The 19,212-nt window shown below is 37.4% G+C and overlaps 1 protein-coding gene across 7 annotated transcripts in view; it reads left to right on the top strand.

Annotated features, from left to right (window-relative positions):
- The window catches only part of KCNIP4 (potassium voltage-gated channel interacting protein 4), a 427,804-nt gene that overhangs the window by 402,436 nt on the left and 6,156 nt on the right, over window positions 1–19,212 (top strand). For all 7 annotated transcript variants that reach the window (XM_037390378.1, XM_037390339.1, XM_037390369.1 and 4 more), the window contains 5 exons: window positions 8,520–8,589; window positions 13,454–13,524; window positions 17,495–17,602; window positions 18,711–18,815; window positions 19,145–19,207. In XM_037390378.1, coding sequence (XP_037246275.1) covers window positions 8,520–8,589; window positions 13,454–13,524; window positions 17,495–17,602; window positions 18,711–18,815; window positions 19,145–19,207 — 417 coding nt within the window. The remainder of the gene's footprint in view (window positions 1–8,519; window positions 8,590–13,453; window positions 13,525–17,494; window positions 17,603–18,710; window positions 18,816–19,144; window positions 19,208–19,212) is intronic.

Raw genomic sequence — 19,212 nt, 5'->3', positions numbered from 1 at the left:
TAAATTCTTTCAACTATAACTGTGTTTTAAGTACACTTTGTCCTATACTTCGTATGCGTTCTACATTAAATAGACATAGCGTAATTATGAAGCATGAATTATGCTCAAAGAGGGAAAAAATATCCCTGAATTACTCCATTTCTGATTTCTCTGGTATACCCAGATCCACATTAGCTTTAAAGTTCTTTGTTTATCAGTACAGTACTAATAATTCATTAATTAAAATATAGAATATAACTTCAAAATTTTAGGAAAGTTAGCAAAAGATTTCAATTACTTAAGGGAATAGGAAAATTGATGTAAGTACAAAATTCTTGTTTGGGAGTTTTTTGAGGAATTATCTTCTCTCAGAAAATTAACTGATATTCTGTTAATGGGTAAGTGGCATGAAAAAGGTGGCCACAGTCTTTTTTTTTTTTGGCTAGAGTAGCTGATAACCTGGCTGCTAAACCAATACAAAAGGTTATAACACTGGAGGGGCCTCCTGTGTCTAGCAGAAGGAAAGAAATGACACTTTCTTATATATACCAAGTGTGGTTTATGTCTTTAATCTGTGATGTTATGATGTTATGAAGCCTCACATCTATGGTTTCATCTGCACAGATCACATACACAACAAGCAATTTTCCTTTGAGCCTGTTTGGTTATCATTACTGATGACCAGGCATCCAACGCACATATGTTCAAAGCTTTTACCCATCTCTTCCACTGCAGCCAGCCTCTGCTCATCTTCCCATGTCTGCTCATTTCTCAGTAATTAACAACAGTTCCTTCAACAGCTTTTCAGAAGAAAGGCAGGTAAGGTCTGGACTTGTTCCATTATATCATAGGCCTGACCAGACCCCAAAATGGTAGGTGTAAAGATAGAATAAACCCAATTTGTCATTCTTTGTGAGTAGTGTGAGACACTGTCCTGCCAATCATCCTCCCAGTCCTTTGATAAACTGGTTTTTATAGTAGGCCAACAGCAAAGCTCAAGAGGAACACAGCAGTGGGGCAATAATACCATTGCCTGATGAAAAGAGCCAAAGTAGGTCTCTCTTCTGTAGTCTTTGCGATTATCTCATACATGCACTGATTTCCTATAAACTTCCTCAAAGCTCCCATTTGATGTGTTGAGGTGTTGAATGATAAATCTATACAAAGGAAGTTAAATGTTTCTGTCTTTCATCTCGCTTCAAGAAGAGGTGTTAAAAAGCAGAAACCCAAATACTGACAATACAGCGATCCATAAGCTGCCAGTTCAAAGAAGCTGCTCAGAGAAATGACTTTCTGTAACAGATTACAAAGACATGATTTTTTCAAAAAATTTTAATTAAAAGGAGAAACAATCCCTTGAAATTTTACCAACACCTAATGGACAATGCTTCGCTTATTGTTCAGTCTCTGAATTCATTTCCCTCTTGGGGGAACCTAACTATGGCAGGAAAAGAGCTGCTGTCCTCTCCCCACATCTTCTGTTATTTCTTCTTCTAGAAGTATTTAGGGCAAAGGAAAAGAAAAAAGAAAAGGAGCATTAATATGTTTGTATTTGATTTTTTTAATCTGTACTAATGAGGAAAAAGATTTTTTGAACTATCTCACTATTCCCAAGTTAGTTTTCCCAGTCTTGATTTCTAGTGCTTTGTTCAGCCACGTTTCAAATATTTCAAAAGAGAAGGTTTCTCTGGATTAGTTTTTGAGGCTACTTCACAGGCTAGTGAATGCTATCTCTTTTAAGCATGTCTTTTGAGATGTTTTTCAGACTGAACTTGCTTTTCCTTTAACGACATCAAAACCTTCTTTCCCCTAGAAACCTCATTTTGTTTGTATCATCTACTTTGAAGTCCCACTAAAATAATTTCACTTGTATTAGCTACTGCACGTTTTTGTCCCTGCTCTTGGTGTTTCCTCTACATTGCCCAATAATGTGATCTGAACTTTAGCAATGCCACCCAGCCCCATTTCATGGAGATCAGTTCTGATACGTGTTCTGCTGTTTTACTGAAAAAAAAACCAGTATCAAAAGTGAACCCTGTATTCTAAGAGTACTTTCTGGACATAAAGTTAATCACACCAGCACTCACTTCAGAATAAATAGGCAATGAAATCTATTCCTGATGAATGCATCAAAGACAAGTATATTTATATTTATTACAGAGAAATTAGTTACAAAATTACTGATGTATTTGTTTGTTTGCTTAACTTACAACAAATTACAAATTTATTCTCAGTGTGCAGCTCTAAGGCAGGTCAAAAGTTGAGCTTAGCCCCATTCTATTTGATAAATACATCTTTAATGCTAAAAGTATTCTCAAGTAAAATCAATACAATAATAATAAATATAAACAACAATAAATTAATGTATTAATTTACATTAATGTATTAAAATAAATTAAATAGGATTTCATAATAAATGAAATGATTATATTTCTTAGGGCAAAACGCCAGGCCAGATTCAACAGCATGAGAGAGAAAAGTCTGTTGGAAGTCCTCCATCCAGCAGAGAGGCTAAAGATGTATTCTCAGTAGGCACACACACGTAGAGCACATGTATACATCACATAGTTATCTCTCTACATGGCTAGCCGCACAGTTCACAGACAGATGCATGGAGCAGTCATATGAATACAGGCAGCACCAACACCTTCTTTTTCATGGTATGAGAAGTTTATTATACACTAATCAGTGTATAAAGTTCTCCTAACTAACATTTTGCATGTGCAAGTTCACATCAGGGCATTACCCACTACCAAGAAAGGGTTCTCTCTCTGCTTCCTTTCTCTGCCTTATGCTACAGAAACAGTGCAAGGCAAGATTCGACACAAAGTGAGAATGCAGAAGAGTATTAGGAAAGCTATCCTTTCATGCTTTTCAGAGAATGTGCCAGTTCTTAAAAGTGAGCTGCCATTTTGGATCTGTCTGACTGGGAATTTGCATCTATCGGATGCTTTCTTGGTTTGATCTTGGACTGCTATGTCTGACGAACAGGGTAATATTTAGTGATAGACACAGACTAAACATTATCTGTGAAGGAGCTTCTGAAAAGGAAGAAAAGATTAGGATCTGGAAAAGATTTTGGGATGTGGGGATTCAGAGAGGGGTTGATAGACCTGTTCTTCCAAGAACTAAGAAACAGAGACTATGTGAAGTGGGGCTTGGCACCCTGTGCAAGGGTAAAGAGAAAAGAGACAGGCAGGAGTAAGGCAGCAGCCAGAGGAACTGGGGAGAGGCTCTGGGGAGAGCTGTCCTGGTGTAGCGGAGGGAAATGAGCGCAGAAATGATTGGGAACAAGATCTGTCCTTTGGCAGAACTGAACAGCTCCAGAGGAGCCCGATGGATTGGCAAATTGGGAAAAAAAGCTTGGGCTGCCCCTGTGTCGGAGGCAAACTGGGATCTTAAGTTAAACAGCAGGCACTCAAAGGAGGCATTTGAAACAAACTTTCAGATTTGCAGCTGTGGGAAAGAAAATTAAATGCCTCAGAAACCTTGACCATTGCCATGCAATTACTGCTCTTTGGCTTTTATGTTACTTCCAGGTTTTGTTTTTATTTTGCAATTTTAACTTCATGCAGTATAACATTGCCACCCCTGCTCAGCCAATTATCCCATCTAAACATGAGAGATGCATTTTTAATGACCCAGCAGCTTAGTTGTAACAGCACTTAGAATCGTATTTGTCACTTCAACAAACTCAAACCTTTTTTTAACGTGGCATTGCTTGTTTGAGAGAGTTTTTTCTGTTTGTTTCTGATCGTCCCACCCTTTCCATTCTGCTTTTGTAACTGCTTACCCTCCTAGCTGCAGTCAGCCTAGGGCTACAGAGCCATTACCTGAGCAGCGACACTGGGAAGTGAAACACTGTTAGCTGAATTGGCAAAACATACAGAGACTATTGAGGGTCAGGGATCGAGAGTTAGGTTTTGAAAGCGGCAGTTGGTAAGATTTATAAGTCTGGCTGGTTGGTTTTGGATCTAGTGTCGTATCTGTACGACAAATACCTGCTTGGCTTAGCTACTGCACCACAATGCCAGAGCAGCGCTGTTCTGGCGAGAGCCTTCAGGGTGGATATCATGCTGATGGCGGTGTGTCAGCTTCTGTGTTGGTTCCAAAGAGGCCCTTTCAGTGTGAGATTTATCCGGTGTTTCTCCTTCCAAAGCAGCGGGATCGTGTTAGACATGTTTCACCAAAGTCCTTACCTTTTCCATTCTCAGAGGGACAGTTGGTACCTTAGTTTCTTACGTGTGCTACTTTTGACACTTTATTTTAGAGGGGGATCAAGCTAGGAGTAATTTGTGAACTGACTATTGCTGAGCTTGTTCCAGATAATTTATATAGTGCATAAATACTTTAGCAAATGAATTTCCAGATCATTTGAGTTCCCTTGCAGTTAAATTTTCTATAAGCCTAGAAAAAATGCTGCACGTTTCAAGTATAAACTTTGCTGATATAATACTTTTCTGTAGCCACACTAAAAAGATGCTTATATCTGATAGAACATTGACTAATGGTTTGCTGATAATTTTGCTGAGTAATTTTACTACATAGCCACTGATGTCTTATCATAGGAGGCCAATATAGGTTAAATACGCAACATGCACTGATTAAACACCAAGTACATGTATTTTTTTCTGGTTAAAACTAGATGTTTAGCCCCAAAACACTAATTGTATTTATAAAATTTAAATTTTCAGTCAGAATAGAAGTATATGCATGAAGAGAAAACATTATCAGTAATGATAATGAAGTCAGTGGATGAACACATATCTAAAATGAAGCAGAATGAAAACTGACAGCAGATAAAGCATGGGATGGAGAACCTGTCATGCAAAAGCCTGTATTTATACATATGGGGGAATTTGCATCTAAGTAATATGTAATAATGTAAATATATTTTACATTAAATATGTAAAATAATATGTATATATTTAAAATTGCCAAAGCTCCTATCACAGCTTTTTCCATCATACAAAATTGTTTGTTAAGCAGACAAAACTCTGAGCTTTGTTTCTCCTTCATCTTCTTTTCAGCATTTTGATATTTCTCCTTTTTTTGTGTTTTTTTTGGGGGGTTGCCTCATCTAAAAAGAGTGTTAGTTAGATAGTAACAAAGAATCCACCTATTGCAGTATTCTTAGAAATACTGAAGAAAAAGACAGCTTAGAGAGCATGAAGCTTGTAAATAATTTACAGTTTTTGGAGTGGTTCATAAGACCATGTGCTGGAGGTGTAATTTCCCAGCGGTAAAACTGCAAGCCAGAGAGATCATCAAAAGGCAGAATCATATTTATTTTTCTCTGTCTCTTCTTTCTGCTGGTTTATATTTTCTTTTTAAAGGAGAGAGTACTGGACTCAGGAAAAACAGTTCAAGATGAACTATTTCTCTTTATTCTCCGGAAGGAAAACACAGTACATCATTAATGCAATTTTAAAAGACTGTCAAACAGAAATTTTCTGTAACAAAATAAATTATATACACCTGGAGGAAAGAAGAGTATAGAAACGATTTAAATAAGCCTCACATTCTTCTTTCAAACTATTTTATTATTTTCCTCTATTTTATAAGAGTTTAATGAAAGGTTAGAAAGATTTTTCAAATTATAGTTGGTACAATGGAGGAAGTTAGCAATAACTTGACATAAAGCCACAGGGCTTGCTTAACAATTACAATATTAAATCTCTTTCATGAACTAGAGAAATCTCCTGATAAACAAAAAGTCAGATCTGTGAGTCAAGAAAAAGCAGTCCTGGAGGTAAATTATATTGGCTACGTGTATAGTTAGACTAAAATTATTTAAGAACAAAAATGTTCACTGTGTTGTAGAGTCTCAGAGGAAAGATGCAAGCTAAAGAAAGAAAAGTTTGAACTGATATTTCTGATAAGAGTAATTGGTTGGCATAATGGATTTTTAATGAATGTCCTTAAGATACCATTTACTACAAACCTCCAAGGATGGAAGAGTTAAGGTGTTACTAGTAATGCTGTGGTAAAGAGCAGAGGAAAATACAGAGGGTCAACCTGGAAACACAAGAGGTCATTTCTGCCTCTACTAATATGTAATCTTATGAAAGTGGGTTGCTTTTTCAAGCAATGTTTCTTTCAAACAGTATGGTGAAACTGGAGTTCATTGTGTGACAGAAAAAAAGTACTTAAATGAGGTATGTAGGTCATGTATTTCTCTAAAAACAGGCTGCTAACTTATTTTGAACTAACAAAGAATAAATCAGACAATTTTTTCCAGAATGCCTTTAATTCTCCTCTAACATCACAATACTTAAATGCAGTCAGGAAATAGAAGTCCTGCTCTTCACAACTTCAGACTAAGGACTGACACAGTTGGAGCTGCTGGTGTTTCCTGTAAGAAAGGGGAGAGCAGTCTTTGCAAAATTAACATATTTTGATGTCTTTCTCATCCAAGGAAAAAGTAAAAAAATGCTTTGCATGTTAGTAAGCCATAGAAGTTAGATGGATGTAAACACACATTTTCTCATCCATTATTTATGACAGTAATTTTTTTTTAAAAAGGAAAACTTTGAGTTGCACAAATCAAAAATTATAGGTTTTCTTTTTAGTTCACTCAAAACATGCCTAACTTTTTGTCTGAAAAGAAATTACATGCAGAACAGGAAGAACCCATGGCTTCTTTTTTCATATTCTGAAATACTGCATTGCCCTTTGACGGTCCCACCCCATTTTGGGGAGAAGCCTGCGTTATTCTTCCTTTAGCAGGTCTGGGTATGATGTAATAGACTATACATACCAATGTATGCTTGTAAGAGGAACTTATGAAATGCCTTTGTTAAGTTTTCTACATTGAATAACTTTAGTGTTAGATCAGTAAGTACCTGAACAGTTCACTGATGTATTCTTTATTGCGCTTCAAATACACGTAAAAGTACTGCTCTTTTGCATGCACTTATACAAGTCCGGAAGGCTGCACAAGCAGCACAGTAAACCTGCCAGGGGGGGCACAGAGACACTAGACCATCCGGTTGCAGTCCGTTTAGGAAGCTGGTAAAGCAGGGAGAGATGTTTTAGAATGCTCTTATGCATAAATACATGACAGGCAGGGAGATGCCCTCTCAATTAACGGATTGCTTCTTACCTGACAAGGGGTAGAGACGGTAGATTCATTTCATTGTTCCTTCCATTCCCCAAAGGCTTTGGCTTGGAAGGCAGTGTGGCCCAGCTGTCAGTACATACCTGGTCTCTAAGAGACCTGTGCTTTAATTCTGCCTCCATCAGTGGCAGCCTCTGTGACCAGGAACAAATAAGTTCATACTTCTTACTCCATGGCCGCTGTATGTCTGCTGCTCTGATGACACAGAATTGTTTCTGACTACGCGTTTGCACATGCTTAGTTATGGTGAAGAGCTGATTTAGGCTGAGGATGTGACATATATCTAAGTAATCATAGATCTACAGATCTGACATGCATTTTTCAGGTGGTGCATTCATCTCTTAATCACCAAGATTACACTATTTGTTTCTTAGCAGAAGCTGTCAGAACTATGAATACCTCAGTGTTACTTGTTTGATCTAATAGAAATATTATTTGTTCTCACAGGAAAAGCTGTTATTACACTGGCAAAAGATGTTACACTGTTCTTTATCTTCATTTAAAGCTATTTACTTTCTCTAGTTTAGGACTAGAAGCATATAAGTTTGAGCCGTCAGTCCAAATATCACAGCAATATGAACCTCAACACTTAATCCGTTTTTTCTTTCTTAACTTTCTTCTAGAAATACTTTCCTTTTAAAGAGCTTGCCAGGCTTTTTTCACTGTCTGTGTTAAAGAGGAATTAATGCAAAAAGGGATTAAGTGCGTTGCCCAAAGTCATCTGCTAAGACTGGCAAATTCAGGGCTAGAAGTTGGCTGTCTGGTCTTTGATGTTTGTGTGACTTGGTAAACAATACGGTATTGCTTCTGCTTTACATAAGTCATTTTTGTCAAGTCACCACTCTAATGCTCTTTTTTCTTCTCCTTTACTTCCTTTAATTTTCTTTGTAATTGCTTATTCTTTCTTACATGTTTCAGTTTATAAAAGAGATGTAAAGAGACAGAAGGATCTGCAAGGTTTGAATAAGACCTGTGGCAGGGTCTTTTGAATTCATTAAATGTAACTCCTCTGGTGGAACATGATTGCATGTTCTGTCAGTAATACCTGACTGCAAATGCAGTGTACATTCCTGCTTGGTTTCCATGCCACGCAAATGCTGCTTGCAGCGGTGGGAGCTCTGCTCGCAGTGACGCTGGGAGCTCCACACACTGCAGCAGCATGGGTGCAGCTCATGTCTGTCACTCAGATCTTAAGACTGAAGTGGAGACATATAGCATAGAAGAAATTTTTGTCCCCTGGGAACTCTTTGGGAACATCCTTCTAAGTGATAAACATTTAATGCATGAATATTTGGTTGAAAGTTCAAAATCAGACATGTTAAACTCTCAGTCACACACATGTTCTGTAGGGTCTCATGAATACATGATTTGACTGAACCAGACTGGATGGTATTAATTCTTGTCTTTCACTTTTTTTCAGGAGTGCCCCAGTGGCGTTGTCAATGAAGAAACCTTTAAAGAGATTTACTCTCAGTTCTTTCCCCAGGGAGGTGAGTACTTGGCAGATGTAATTAGTACTACAGTGAACACAGAGTTATGTGTTAGTTCCTAAGTCTGCCAAAAAAAGCCTGTTGTTCAGACTAAAACTATTGCTGTCTCAAGTTCTGTCTGAACTCATGGGGTACTTCCTTGATGGCTGGGTACATTTTAAAGTATATATTTCTGAACGAAGTGAAATGATAACTACAAGAAGTCAGTCTTCTGTTACAAAGTTACAACCTGTGTTTGGGTACCTTTGAAAACCAGGTTTCTCTGTGTTATTTCTTTTTAAACTTTCTACACAGTCTTCCCCATTCTCTTTTATTCCACAAAACCTTCCACAGTAGGAATGAAAACTGTAGGAGGCTCTATACAGGTACCCTCTAATATTGATGGCAGAACCCCCTTGACTTCTATGGGGTTTCTCTACTTAAACGAGGGCTTTTTTTTGCTAAACCTAATTTATATTAATTATTTTCCAGGGATTTAATTTATCTTCATTATCTTTTAGTGCAATGAAGGTAGCACAAAAATATACAACAGTTTTTTGTCTTGAATGTTAGATTTTCTTTTATTTTGAACAATTTTCCTCTCTTTTCTTTCTCTTGCTTTTACCATTCAATCCTTCCTCTTCATATTCTCCTACACCTCTTCAGTCCTGCCTCTTCATCTTCTCCCCATCTCTTGAGATTTGCATGTTTCCCTGGGACTGCTCATTGCTTTCTTTTCACTTGTATTTAAACTCCCCCACACACTTAATTGGTAGGAACAAAATGTCTCCCAATTAGTTTTATTTTGAATAAAGACCTAGAAGGTAAAGAGCAGCATTCAGTGTGGATTACCATCACTGAAATCCTTAACAAGTAGGCACACTCAATAGGGAAGAACAAAAGCCTAAAAGAGTTGACCTGCCTACTGATTATTTCTATATCTAAACTTTTAAGCCGGGCTAACATCTGCAGTTCAGATATTATATTTTGTAGTTACCCTGGCTAGCAAAAAATAATTCTTTGCCTGTGATTTACTACACCTTTACTACACTTAAAATACTGATAAAAAAAATAATTACATTTCCTATTGTGACACTCAAAATTGTTTATGGGCAATGAGAATGCACACCTTTGATGAAAGTAAAACTAAAATGTACTGTGAGAATAAATGTAATCTTAAAAGCCTCATCTTTATTAGTCCAGACCTAATTGTCACAGAAAGGAAAGAATATTAACATAATTAAGATTGAGACATACTGGTTTTAGTCTCTACGCTTTTTGCTGGTGCTAGCACTTACCCTTATGCTGTTCCTCTGGACCTTTAAGGCAGTGGCATCATTTGGAGGAGGGATGGGGGCTGCAGTGGACTGCTGGCAACTGGAGTCCTTCCCTGGGGGAATAGGGTGTTCATGTTGGTGCTTTCTTCTTCCTCACTCTAGGATTCACCTGGGGTCATTTCTCCATGTTTGCTAACACTTTTTTACACCTTTCTTTTTCTCCATTGGTTTGCAGCTCCACATTACATCCAAATCTATTATAGGTGGTGACTTTTACACGTCTTTGTTCTCTTTGCTACCCCTAAACCCAGTTTTGTGCACCATCCACACCTGCATTTCACTGACCATGGGTGAGTTGTTTATAGCTGTGGGGACTGCAGTGCCAGCCTGCGCCCTGTCCCCTCTCATCCCATGCCTGTTCCCCTCTGCGCTGCATCCCAGCTCTCTGCTGCTCAAGGCCTCTGCTGCTGTACAAAGCAAAAAGTTCTCTCCACTACATCGTTCTGTTAGACCCATAAATACCTACTCCTATATAGAATAACTACCTGTTTCTGCCACCTATATAAAGCTATAGTTGCATCACAAAAATAAAATCAATGAAACTTAGAAACCTGATCAGCTTGAGAGACTGCTGTCACAGCTAAACCACAGGAAACAAAGCTGCAAGCTGATAATATTCTGTCCTGGTGCAAGCTCCCTATAAAACTTGTGGCTTCTTAGTAGCAATATGGGGACACACGGTTACTATGTTCATTGCAATTTCAATAATGCAGTTACTCTATTTGCAACAAGGGAGCTATGCTTCCCTGAAAAAAAAAAGAAAAAAAAAGTAATTTTTCTTCTTGCTTCATTTAACCTTAGTAGAATACAGTAAAAAAGTTAGATTTTTAGCGGGGTAGAAAAGTATCACCTATAATTCACTCATCAGTAACAGATGTTGTGTACTAGCAACAGCATTTTTAGCTTTCTTAATAAAGCTTTTTCAGAGATCTCTGTGAAGAGCATCGAGAAGTGACCATCAGGAACTATCCCCTTCCCTCTCACCATCCTCCATGGCCTCCATGCAGCCACATGCGTCCTTAGCTGTACATAAAGAGCACACACAAATGTGAAAGCCTTATGTAGTTTTTCCTCAAAATTTCAGGAAAAACATTCTGTGGGAACAGCAGAAGAGCTGAATCCACACACTGAATAACCATTACACTCCTCAGTTATGGACAGGACGAGTTATGTTCCCTGTTTGACAAGGCATACTCTCGGATGTATAATGATTGCCATTTTTTGTCTCTGATGTTTAAAATGCTTTAACAGTGTATTTCAAAGGAATTCTGATTTAGTATGTGTTTCTGTCTCAACCTGTCAGAATATCAGTTTAGCCTATAACTTATGATATCAGATCCCTGAAAAGAAAAAAATATATTTAAAAAGTTAAGCTTTTTTTCCTAACATGACTAATGTTCAATATTTATGGGGGTGGGGGCAAGGGGGAATCATATTAAGTAGCTGTAATTAAAAGATTAGTGTACCTCATCCTGACGTCTTTTTGAAGGCAAAATTTTAGACAAGAGTTGCCTGAACAAACAGCCCTGAATAAGACCTCTGAATTATTATTTTTTTTCAGAAGGGGTTACTAGAAATAAAAGATTATTCAACTGGAGGTGTTTTTTTCATATACCATCATACAAAAAGAGTAGTATGTTGTATCATGTATGGACAAAAAGCAATATTTTTTGTGTGTGTGTTAACCTTTGTGTTTCCTGTAAATCTACAGGAATTAATGAGGAAATATTTAATATGTTTTTTAAGAAATGAATGCCTAGAGAATAGGAAGCTATTTAAAATTCAGTAATTATACTTCTATAATATGTTTCTTTCCCCTGAAGATGGTTTGCATAGTATATTCTGTTGCACAACAGAATTCTCAGTAGATTATAGAAATTATGACTATTAAAATCCTAAATGTAAACCAAAGTCAACAAATTTACATTCTTCAGTTAAAGTGGGAATTGATCTGCTTGGTCATGCTTAAGCAACTGCACTAATGACTGGATACATGGATGAATTAATAAATATCTCGATAGTGGTTTTTTTTTAATCTCTGAAAATGCTTTAACAGACACAGGGTTTAAAGGTTGCAAAGGTTTTTCTTGCTACAATTATTTCACATCATATGAAATTAACATATTGAAGTAAGATCAGAGACTTTACTTACTAATATCAGGTCTGAATCCGTGAAGTACAAAGTTTTGAGTTTTGGTATATTTGGTTCTTTGGGGAGAAGGTGGCATTTCAGGTGAGTGACCCAAGACTATCACTCAGTTTAATTCAAAACAATATTCTGGGCTGTGACAAGTACAGGTTTTTAGGATTAATATGAAAGGTCAAATGGTTTAGTGCCAAGAAATCAGAAAAAGGCATGTCAGCAGTGATGAGAATTTTCCATGATGGGAGGGGTTTGTCCTGCAAGGGAGACACAGATTTCATAGCTCTTCTCACTTTACTAAAAGTTTGTGAGGTTAATGTTACTTAACCTAACATTAATGTAAATCCATGAAGCAGAAAGAGCAAAGCAATGAGTATGAAAAGTAAACAGTACTTCAGACTACATTAATTTGCATTATTTTTATGGAGGGAGAAGGCACTGAGGAAAGCTGACCTCACATCAACAGGGCAGTCTCTGGAGACGCTCCCTCTTTTCAGTGTATTACTCCTGGAGCAGGCTGTGCCTCTCAGAAGGCATTTGGTGGAAATGGAAAGATGAATCTTTACAAAAAGTTAGAGGCATGACAGATTCCTATTCGTGCTGTTGTGTGTTTCTGAAATGAGTCAATATGCACTGTTCAGTAGGCTGAGAAGGTGTACAAATAATTAGTGAAGGGGTCACTTGTTTAAGGTCATCTTTCAGAGACTTATTGACCACTTCAGCTACCCACAGCCAGTTTTTTTCAAGGTTTTTAAGCACCTAGCCCTCATAGGATGTACATGGGAATGGAATTAAGCAGCAAACCAGCTTTACAAATCTCCTTCTCTGGACAGATTTCTCTCCCACCTGTGGGTGAGCATATGACCCGAACACAGCAGCAGATTTCCAACAAGCTCAGCTTGTTGGGTAACAGGCTTGTCTTCAGAGTAAAAACAACACACCAGATGCACAGATGGTAGCATCTGCTTCCCTCATTTAAAGTGAACAAATTAACTCATTTTTTCTTTTTTAACATATGAGATAGATTCCTTATCACGGTCATTTAACTGATAAAGTAGCGTTCCCATTAACACAGGTTGTTTCATAGTACAATAACATGACTTCTTTGCTATTCATTCAGATATCAGTGATTAGAAGAAATAGGATTGGAAATCAATAAAGTTATTCTAGACCATAATTTTAGATTTTCTGTTCCTAACAATGTAGCTACCTACATGCTTGCACTTATAATTTATCCCTATTCCCCTGCCAAAAAAAAAAAAAAAAGTTTAAATTGAATTGAAAATTTAGTTTTGCTATCAAATTTTGGTATCAAAATATATCTTCGTATCAGTTTTTTTCATGGAATGAAAATAAATGAAATGAGAGGTGCTTACTATGGATTTTTTACTGTTTTAAATTATAGATTCCACAACTTATGCACATTTTCTGTTTAATGCATTTGACACTGATCATAATGGATCTGTAAGTTTTGAGGTAAGTGATGCTGTTACTTCTTTCTCTGTCATTCCTTGTAATTAAGTCCAGTTTGGTGGCTTTTATTATATGGCTCACATTATGAAAAATTTAGCTTATGTGACTCAAGTTTCAAGTTTTTCCAAGGTATTAACAGAAGTCATTATTATTATTTTGTAATTGTATATCCCAAAATGGTAACTCAGATTGTGCTGCTATGTAATATTTTTATAAATCTGCTCATTTAAAAGTTACCCCAATTCATACATAAGTTATATAAAATAATCCTTGTCTTCCTCCTCCTGCAAGGTGAGAAGGACTGTGAACTACAACTAATGTTACGGGGATGACTCAGCCAAAACAGGATTGCTCACACTATTAGTTTCAGGAGAAGGCTTTACAAAAAGAGGCTTTAAAGTGAATGTATTTAAAAGCACAAGGGCTTGAAATTCATTCTTCCTCCATTTAACTGCCCAGTCTGTTTTCAAAACAGTTTTCTGCCTCTCTGCTACGGCTGATGTCACCACCTGCAAAGGCTGATGTCATCAGTGCATGACATGGTAAAAAGGGCAACTCACTGCAATAGTTTAGATGAAAACAGGGTGTACAATATGAAATCGTGTGTCCTGCAGGACAAGGGCAGTGATTGTCAGCCTGTACTTGGCACTGGTGAGGCTGCACCTCGAACACTGTGTTCAGGTTTGGGCCTCTCACTACAAGAGGGACGTAGAGGTGCTGGAGCATGTCCAGAGAAGGATGACAAATCTGGTGAAGGATCTGGGGTGCAAGACTGATGAGGAGCAGCTGAGGTCTGGAGAGGAGGAGACTCAGGGGACCTTATCGCTTTCTAGAGCTACCTGAAAGCAGGTTGCAGGCAGGTGGGGGTCAGTCTGTTCTCCCAGATAACAAGTGACAGGACAAGAGAAAACAGCCTCAAGCTACACCGGGAGGTTTAGATTGGGTATGAGTAGAAAAAAATCTTTACTGAAAGGATGGTCAAGCATTGGAACAGGCTGCCCAGGGAGGTGGTAGAATCACCATCCCTGGAGGTGTTTAAAGAACATGTAGATGTGGTGCTTAGGGACATGGTTTAGTGATGGACTTTGCAGTCCTGGGTTAACAGTTGGACTTGGTGATCTAAAAGGGCTTTTCCAACCTAAATGGTTCTATGATTCTACTAAATAAAATATATTTCCTCTTAACAGCAGCTCCTCCTTAGTGATCTTTGTTTTACGGGCACCAGGGCTCCACCACTTCTGTGACAAACATTCATCACTTGATTCCTTTCCAAAATTCTGTGATCTAAGTCCAGAAATGGATTTAGGTGTCTGCCTACCCACTTCTGGCTTTGAACAAGACATAAAGGAACACATGATCAGATGGAATAATTTTAAGCTTTCCTATGGATTTGAGACAGCACACTATTAAGCTTGTTAATTAATTTATTAATGAACTAGTTCTCCCCAAAGATTTACTGAGGGATAAAGCAATCAGAAAGTCATCAACAACCTTGCTAGGAGATAATTAATCACTGCGGGGAAAAAACAAATACAAGTTAATCCCAGATCACAACCAGAAGCTCTATACAGCCGTAGTGCAGAACTGACATGTGGGCAGGCTGTGTGACTGAGCACACAGAAGCTCCAGTACCGCTGCAATGATGCTCCATTTTGCAACCTTTCAGCGAGACATCTCCCTTTCTTGCAGAATCAAAGTTAGGCACAGGAGACTTTGGCAGCTAATGGACAAATGGTCTTCACAGGTATCAGCATGCTCAGCAGGAAGCTAGCAGGTTAGAAATAGGAAGCTGTGGAAAGGAGTAAAGGCAAGTACCAAAGCACAGACTTCTGTGCTTCTAACTTCACCGTCACAGACTCAAGAGAGACCTGACCTAGACTTCTGCCTCAGCCCAGACCCCCTCCAGAGATTTAGGCTCCTTTGTGACCCTAGGTCAGAGGCACCTCTCCTTATCAGGTGCTCAGCTGAGCAGGACTGTCCCTCAGTGGACAGCGTTGGCATCCTTAGGGGATGTAAATGTCCAAGCGGTACTGTGAATCTTACTTCAAAAACAAATAGGCTCTAAAAGTAGAATTCCTCTCTCTCTCCAGAAATCAGATGTTTAAACCAGGAAGGAAAACACATCTCTGTACTCTAATACTGTAATGGGGCCTTGGGTTCATGCTTCATGCTAAATGGTGTGCTTGATTCATAAGTCACTGTATTGTTGGTAACAAGCATAAAGTCAGAAGCTCTCTGAGCTTAGCTGTTACCCTTAGCACTGTTGCTTTACTGTGGCATTCTGCACTGGATTACCAGTTTAACAGCTACCATAGCTATACGGCCTCTGACACGCACATTGCCTTCCACCATGCAGAACCTTTTTCTTTTTGAGGATCCAGCCCAAAATACCCTGTGTACTACTCTAAGAAAATAAAATTATTGGAGACCTTGGCAAAGGAGTTCAGGCAAAGCTACATCAAGAATGTAAAACAGTGCAGAAAAGATTTGAAGACAGGGTTCTAAATTAAAAAGGTTAATTGATAATGTAATCTGTCTAAGTCTGTTCTGAATTTTGTGAACATTTTCATACTTAATAGTACGCTGTTAAAGAGTTGCTTGCAGATTTAACCCTGTGACTCCCAATTAGTCATTGAGATGTAGACAAGTTGAGCAAAACTCTTTTAAGATTCATGCATCCAGGTATTTACGACAGACTAAGGAAACCCAGAGCATACCACTTGAATCATCAAAAAGACTGAAGCTGTCAAGAGAGCTGTCTGTGCCTACAAGACCATCTGAAGCCATGATATCTGCGTATGCTTCACTGTGTGTGTCATACATCAGACCTTTATAATTTACGTAACTTCATTGCAGTCTTTTCTATTGTTCCTGTTCTAAGGAAATGCATAAACTTTGCTGGTGCTGATAAGAAATTTTTCAGCTTTTATTTTCACTGCTTTAATGTTACTCTAAAACTTCCTATATGTATTTGCCAGTGATGTAGAAATGCACATTTAAATATAAGCTGTTGCCATATTCTCCTCAACCTATTATGGAGACAGTCTCACAGATTTTTGGGTTTACAGGCTTGTCAAATAGAAGAAGGTGGAGGAGATAGTTAGGAAAAAACCCACCATTGTTTAAAAGAAGTTAGCACACTAAGAAATAGAGAAGACAGGTGATGTCAAATCCCAGCTGATATTTTCTCCAATCTGGAAGATGCTCACTAAAAGCAAATGAGGTTTGTGCTGCCAGAAGAGTATTAATTATAAAACAAAAATATATAATAAATACTACATATAAATAATCTTGAATGTCTTCTGATTTATTTCTGTGGAATAGTTTTACAGCAATAGAGCATTGGTGGGTCACAAAAGCAGTCAGGTGGTACATGGACACACAGTAAATATTATTCACTATCATATTTCCAGTAAAAGTTTTAAGTAGCGAGGTGTACTGCAGCATACGTGGAGTTTCAGATGTGGACCGCAGCAGATTGATCTAAGAGGTCTGGGAACCACATATGCCACTTCCAACAAGGTATAGATTTAACAAGAATTTAATGGTCCTTAGTAGATAGTTTTCCCAACATTGGTCCCCTGTGCTCAGATTAATCTAGCTCGCACTTAAGCTTTTTTTTTTTGGACCATTAAACCCGGGCAATTGCTTTTCCCTGTTACGAAGTTCAACAGGAAGTGCTTAGGCAAGGCGTTTGAGAGGATAAATCCACCAACAGAAAATTATGGCTTATTTTATAGCAAATTACTCAATTTACTTATTAATTATGACTGTAGCAAACAGTGCCTAGATTGTTAACTATTTAAAAAAAAAAACCAGCAACCCTTAATACTTACTGTGAAGAAAAAAAAAAAATAGAAACAAAACATCTCTCCAGATTTCCATGCTTCTGACAAATGCATTATTCTGGATTTCTGAGTGTTTGTGAAAATCTGCTCAATTCCTAACTGACCAAGACTTTTTGTCTACTTAGGATTTTGTAATGGGTCTTTCAATTTTACTCCGAGGGACAGTACAGGAGAAACTGAACTGGGCTTTTAATTTGTATGATATAAATAAGGATGGATATATAACTAAAGAGGTAAGGTCTACTTTTACACTAATCACTGAAAGGTCATATGCCTAAGTCCTGCTTTCAAAGAAGAATGGCTTCATGTAAAATTAGACATATTAACAAATAAACATATCATATTAAACTAGACATGCTAACAATAAAGTAATTTTCTCATTTTAAAGGCAGATATAAAAATTGAAAACTTAAAATCTTCACAGAAATTGTAAAAGATCAGAATTCTTTAGGTTTGGCCTCAACTTATGTATGTGCACATACAGTCACTAGAATAAAGTAGTTTGGTAGGATAATTTGGACAAAAAGAATGAAGTATGTGAGCCGTATTTGTTGCTCATTTTATGAACTTAACTTCCAAAATTTTTTGCTTGAAAGAGGATTTATATAAAATGATTCCTACATCTTTTAATCTGCAAGGATTCAAACACACGCTTAAATTACAGTGGCACCAAATGAGTGCTTTCATAAAAAACATGGTTTTTCAAAACTGGGTCTTTATGTAAATATATATATATATTACCCTTATAATTTTACACTTTTAGAGAAACACTTCATGTTACTATAAAAGGATGTTCTATAGAATAATTTCTCAGCATACTGGTAGATGACTTGTTTTTATAATTATTCTTATAGTTTTCACGCTCTTAAAATTTGATATAAAAGGAGGACTCTTTGCATATGTGCAGATGTATGCGCGGGTGTTTCTGTTTTTGCTATGGAAAAAGCTGCAAGAATCTGATATGCTTTGGCAATCCACTTGCTATTTTGGAACTTCTTTTCCAGTTTAGAGTTATTCACAAGACCTCAGAAGATTCTTCCCACAATCCATCAACTTGCACATATTCTAAATCATTTAAAATCAGAATCATACACCTGCATCTATTCAACAAATGTATCTATGAAAGTGGAACTAACATGCTAGAATTTCTAGAAGCATGGTAGTTCCTTCTTGAAGCTGTTCAGTCATAGAATAACAGGCACAATCTCGTTCAGTCGTAAAGTAACAGGCACAATCTCAAAATTGTATTCTAAAATGTGAATCCTAAAAAATCATTTATGTGTTCTGAGTTAAAGCAGTGTCTACAATGCACCTACATTACACAGACTTTTTTCTTTTCAGGAAATGCTTGATATCATGAAAGCAATATATGATATGATGGGGAAATGCACCTATCCTGTTCTCAAGGAGGATGCACCTAGACAACATGTGGAAACATTTTTCCAGGTGAGTCAGGTAACACAGGCCCCAAAAAGACTTCTCTGTTAACAGGTATGGCAAGATTTTCATTGTGGTCACAATTTTACATATCCTCCCAATTTTGTAATCCTTTTTCTTCTCTGTGGTTCAATCCCAAGTTTCTCAGTTCTACTCATTACACCTTGCTTTTTCAACAATAAGCTCCTTAAGCTTATTCTAATACACTACTTGCAACATCTTTACAGCACTTTGGCCTCGTTCCTAGGCTGACATATAACTGAAGTTAATAATAAAATGCACTTGTTTTACACAAGATTTCAGGAGAATAAACATACATTTTTATTCTTTCTGAACAGAAAATGGACAAAAACAAAGATGGAGTAGTTACCATAGATGAATTCATTGAGAGCTGCCAGAAAGTAAG

The sequence above is a fragment of the Falco rusticolus genome, chromosome 1, assembly GCF_015220075.1.
Source record: "Falco rusticolus isolate bFalRus1 chromosome 1, bFalRus1.pri, whole genome shotgun sequence".
Classification (NCBI taxonomy): Eukaryota; Metazoa; Chordata; class Aves; order Falconiformes; family Falconidae; genus Falco; species Falco rusticolus.
Note: the sequence above shows the minus strand (reverse complement) of the source record. Positions and strands in the feature narration are given on the sequence as shown.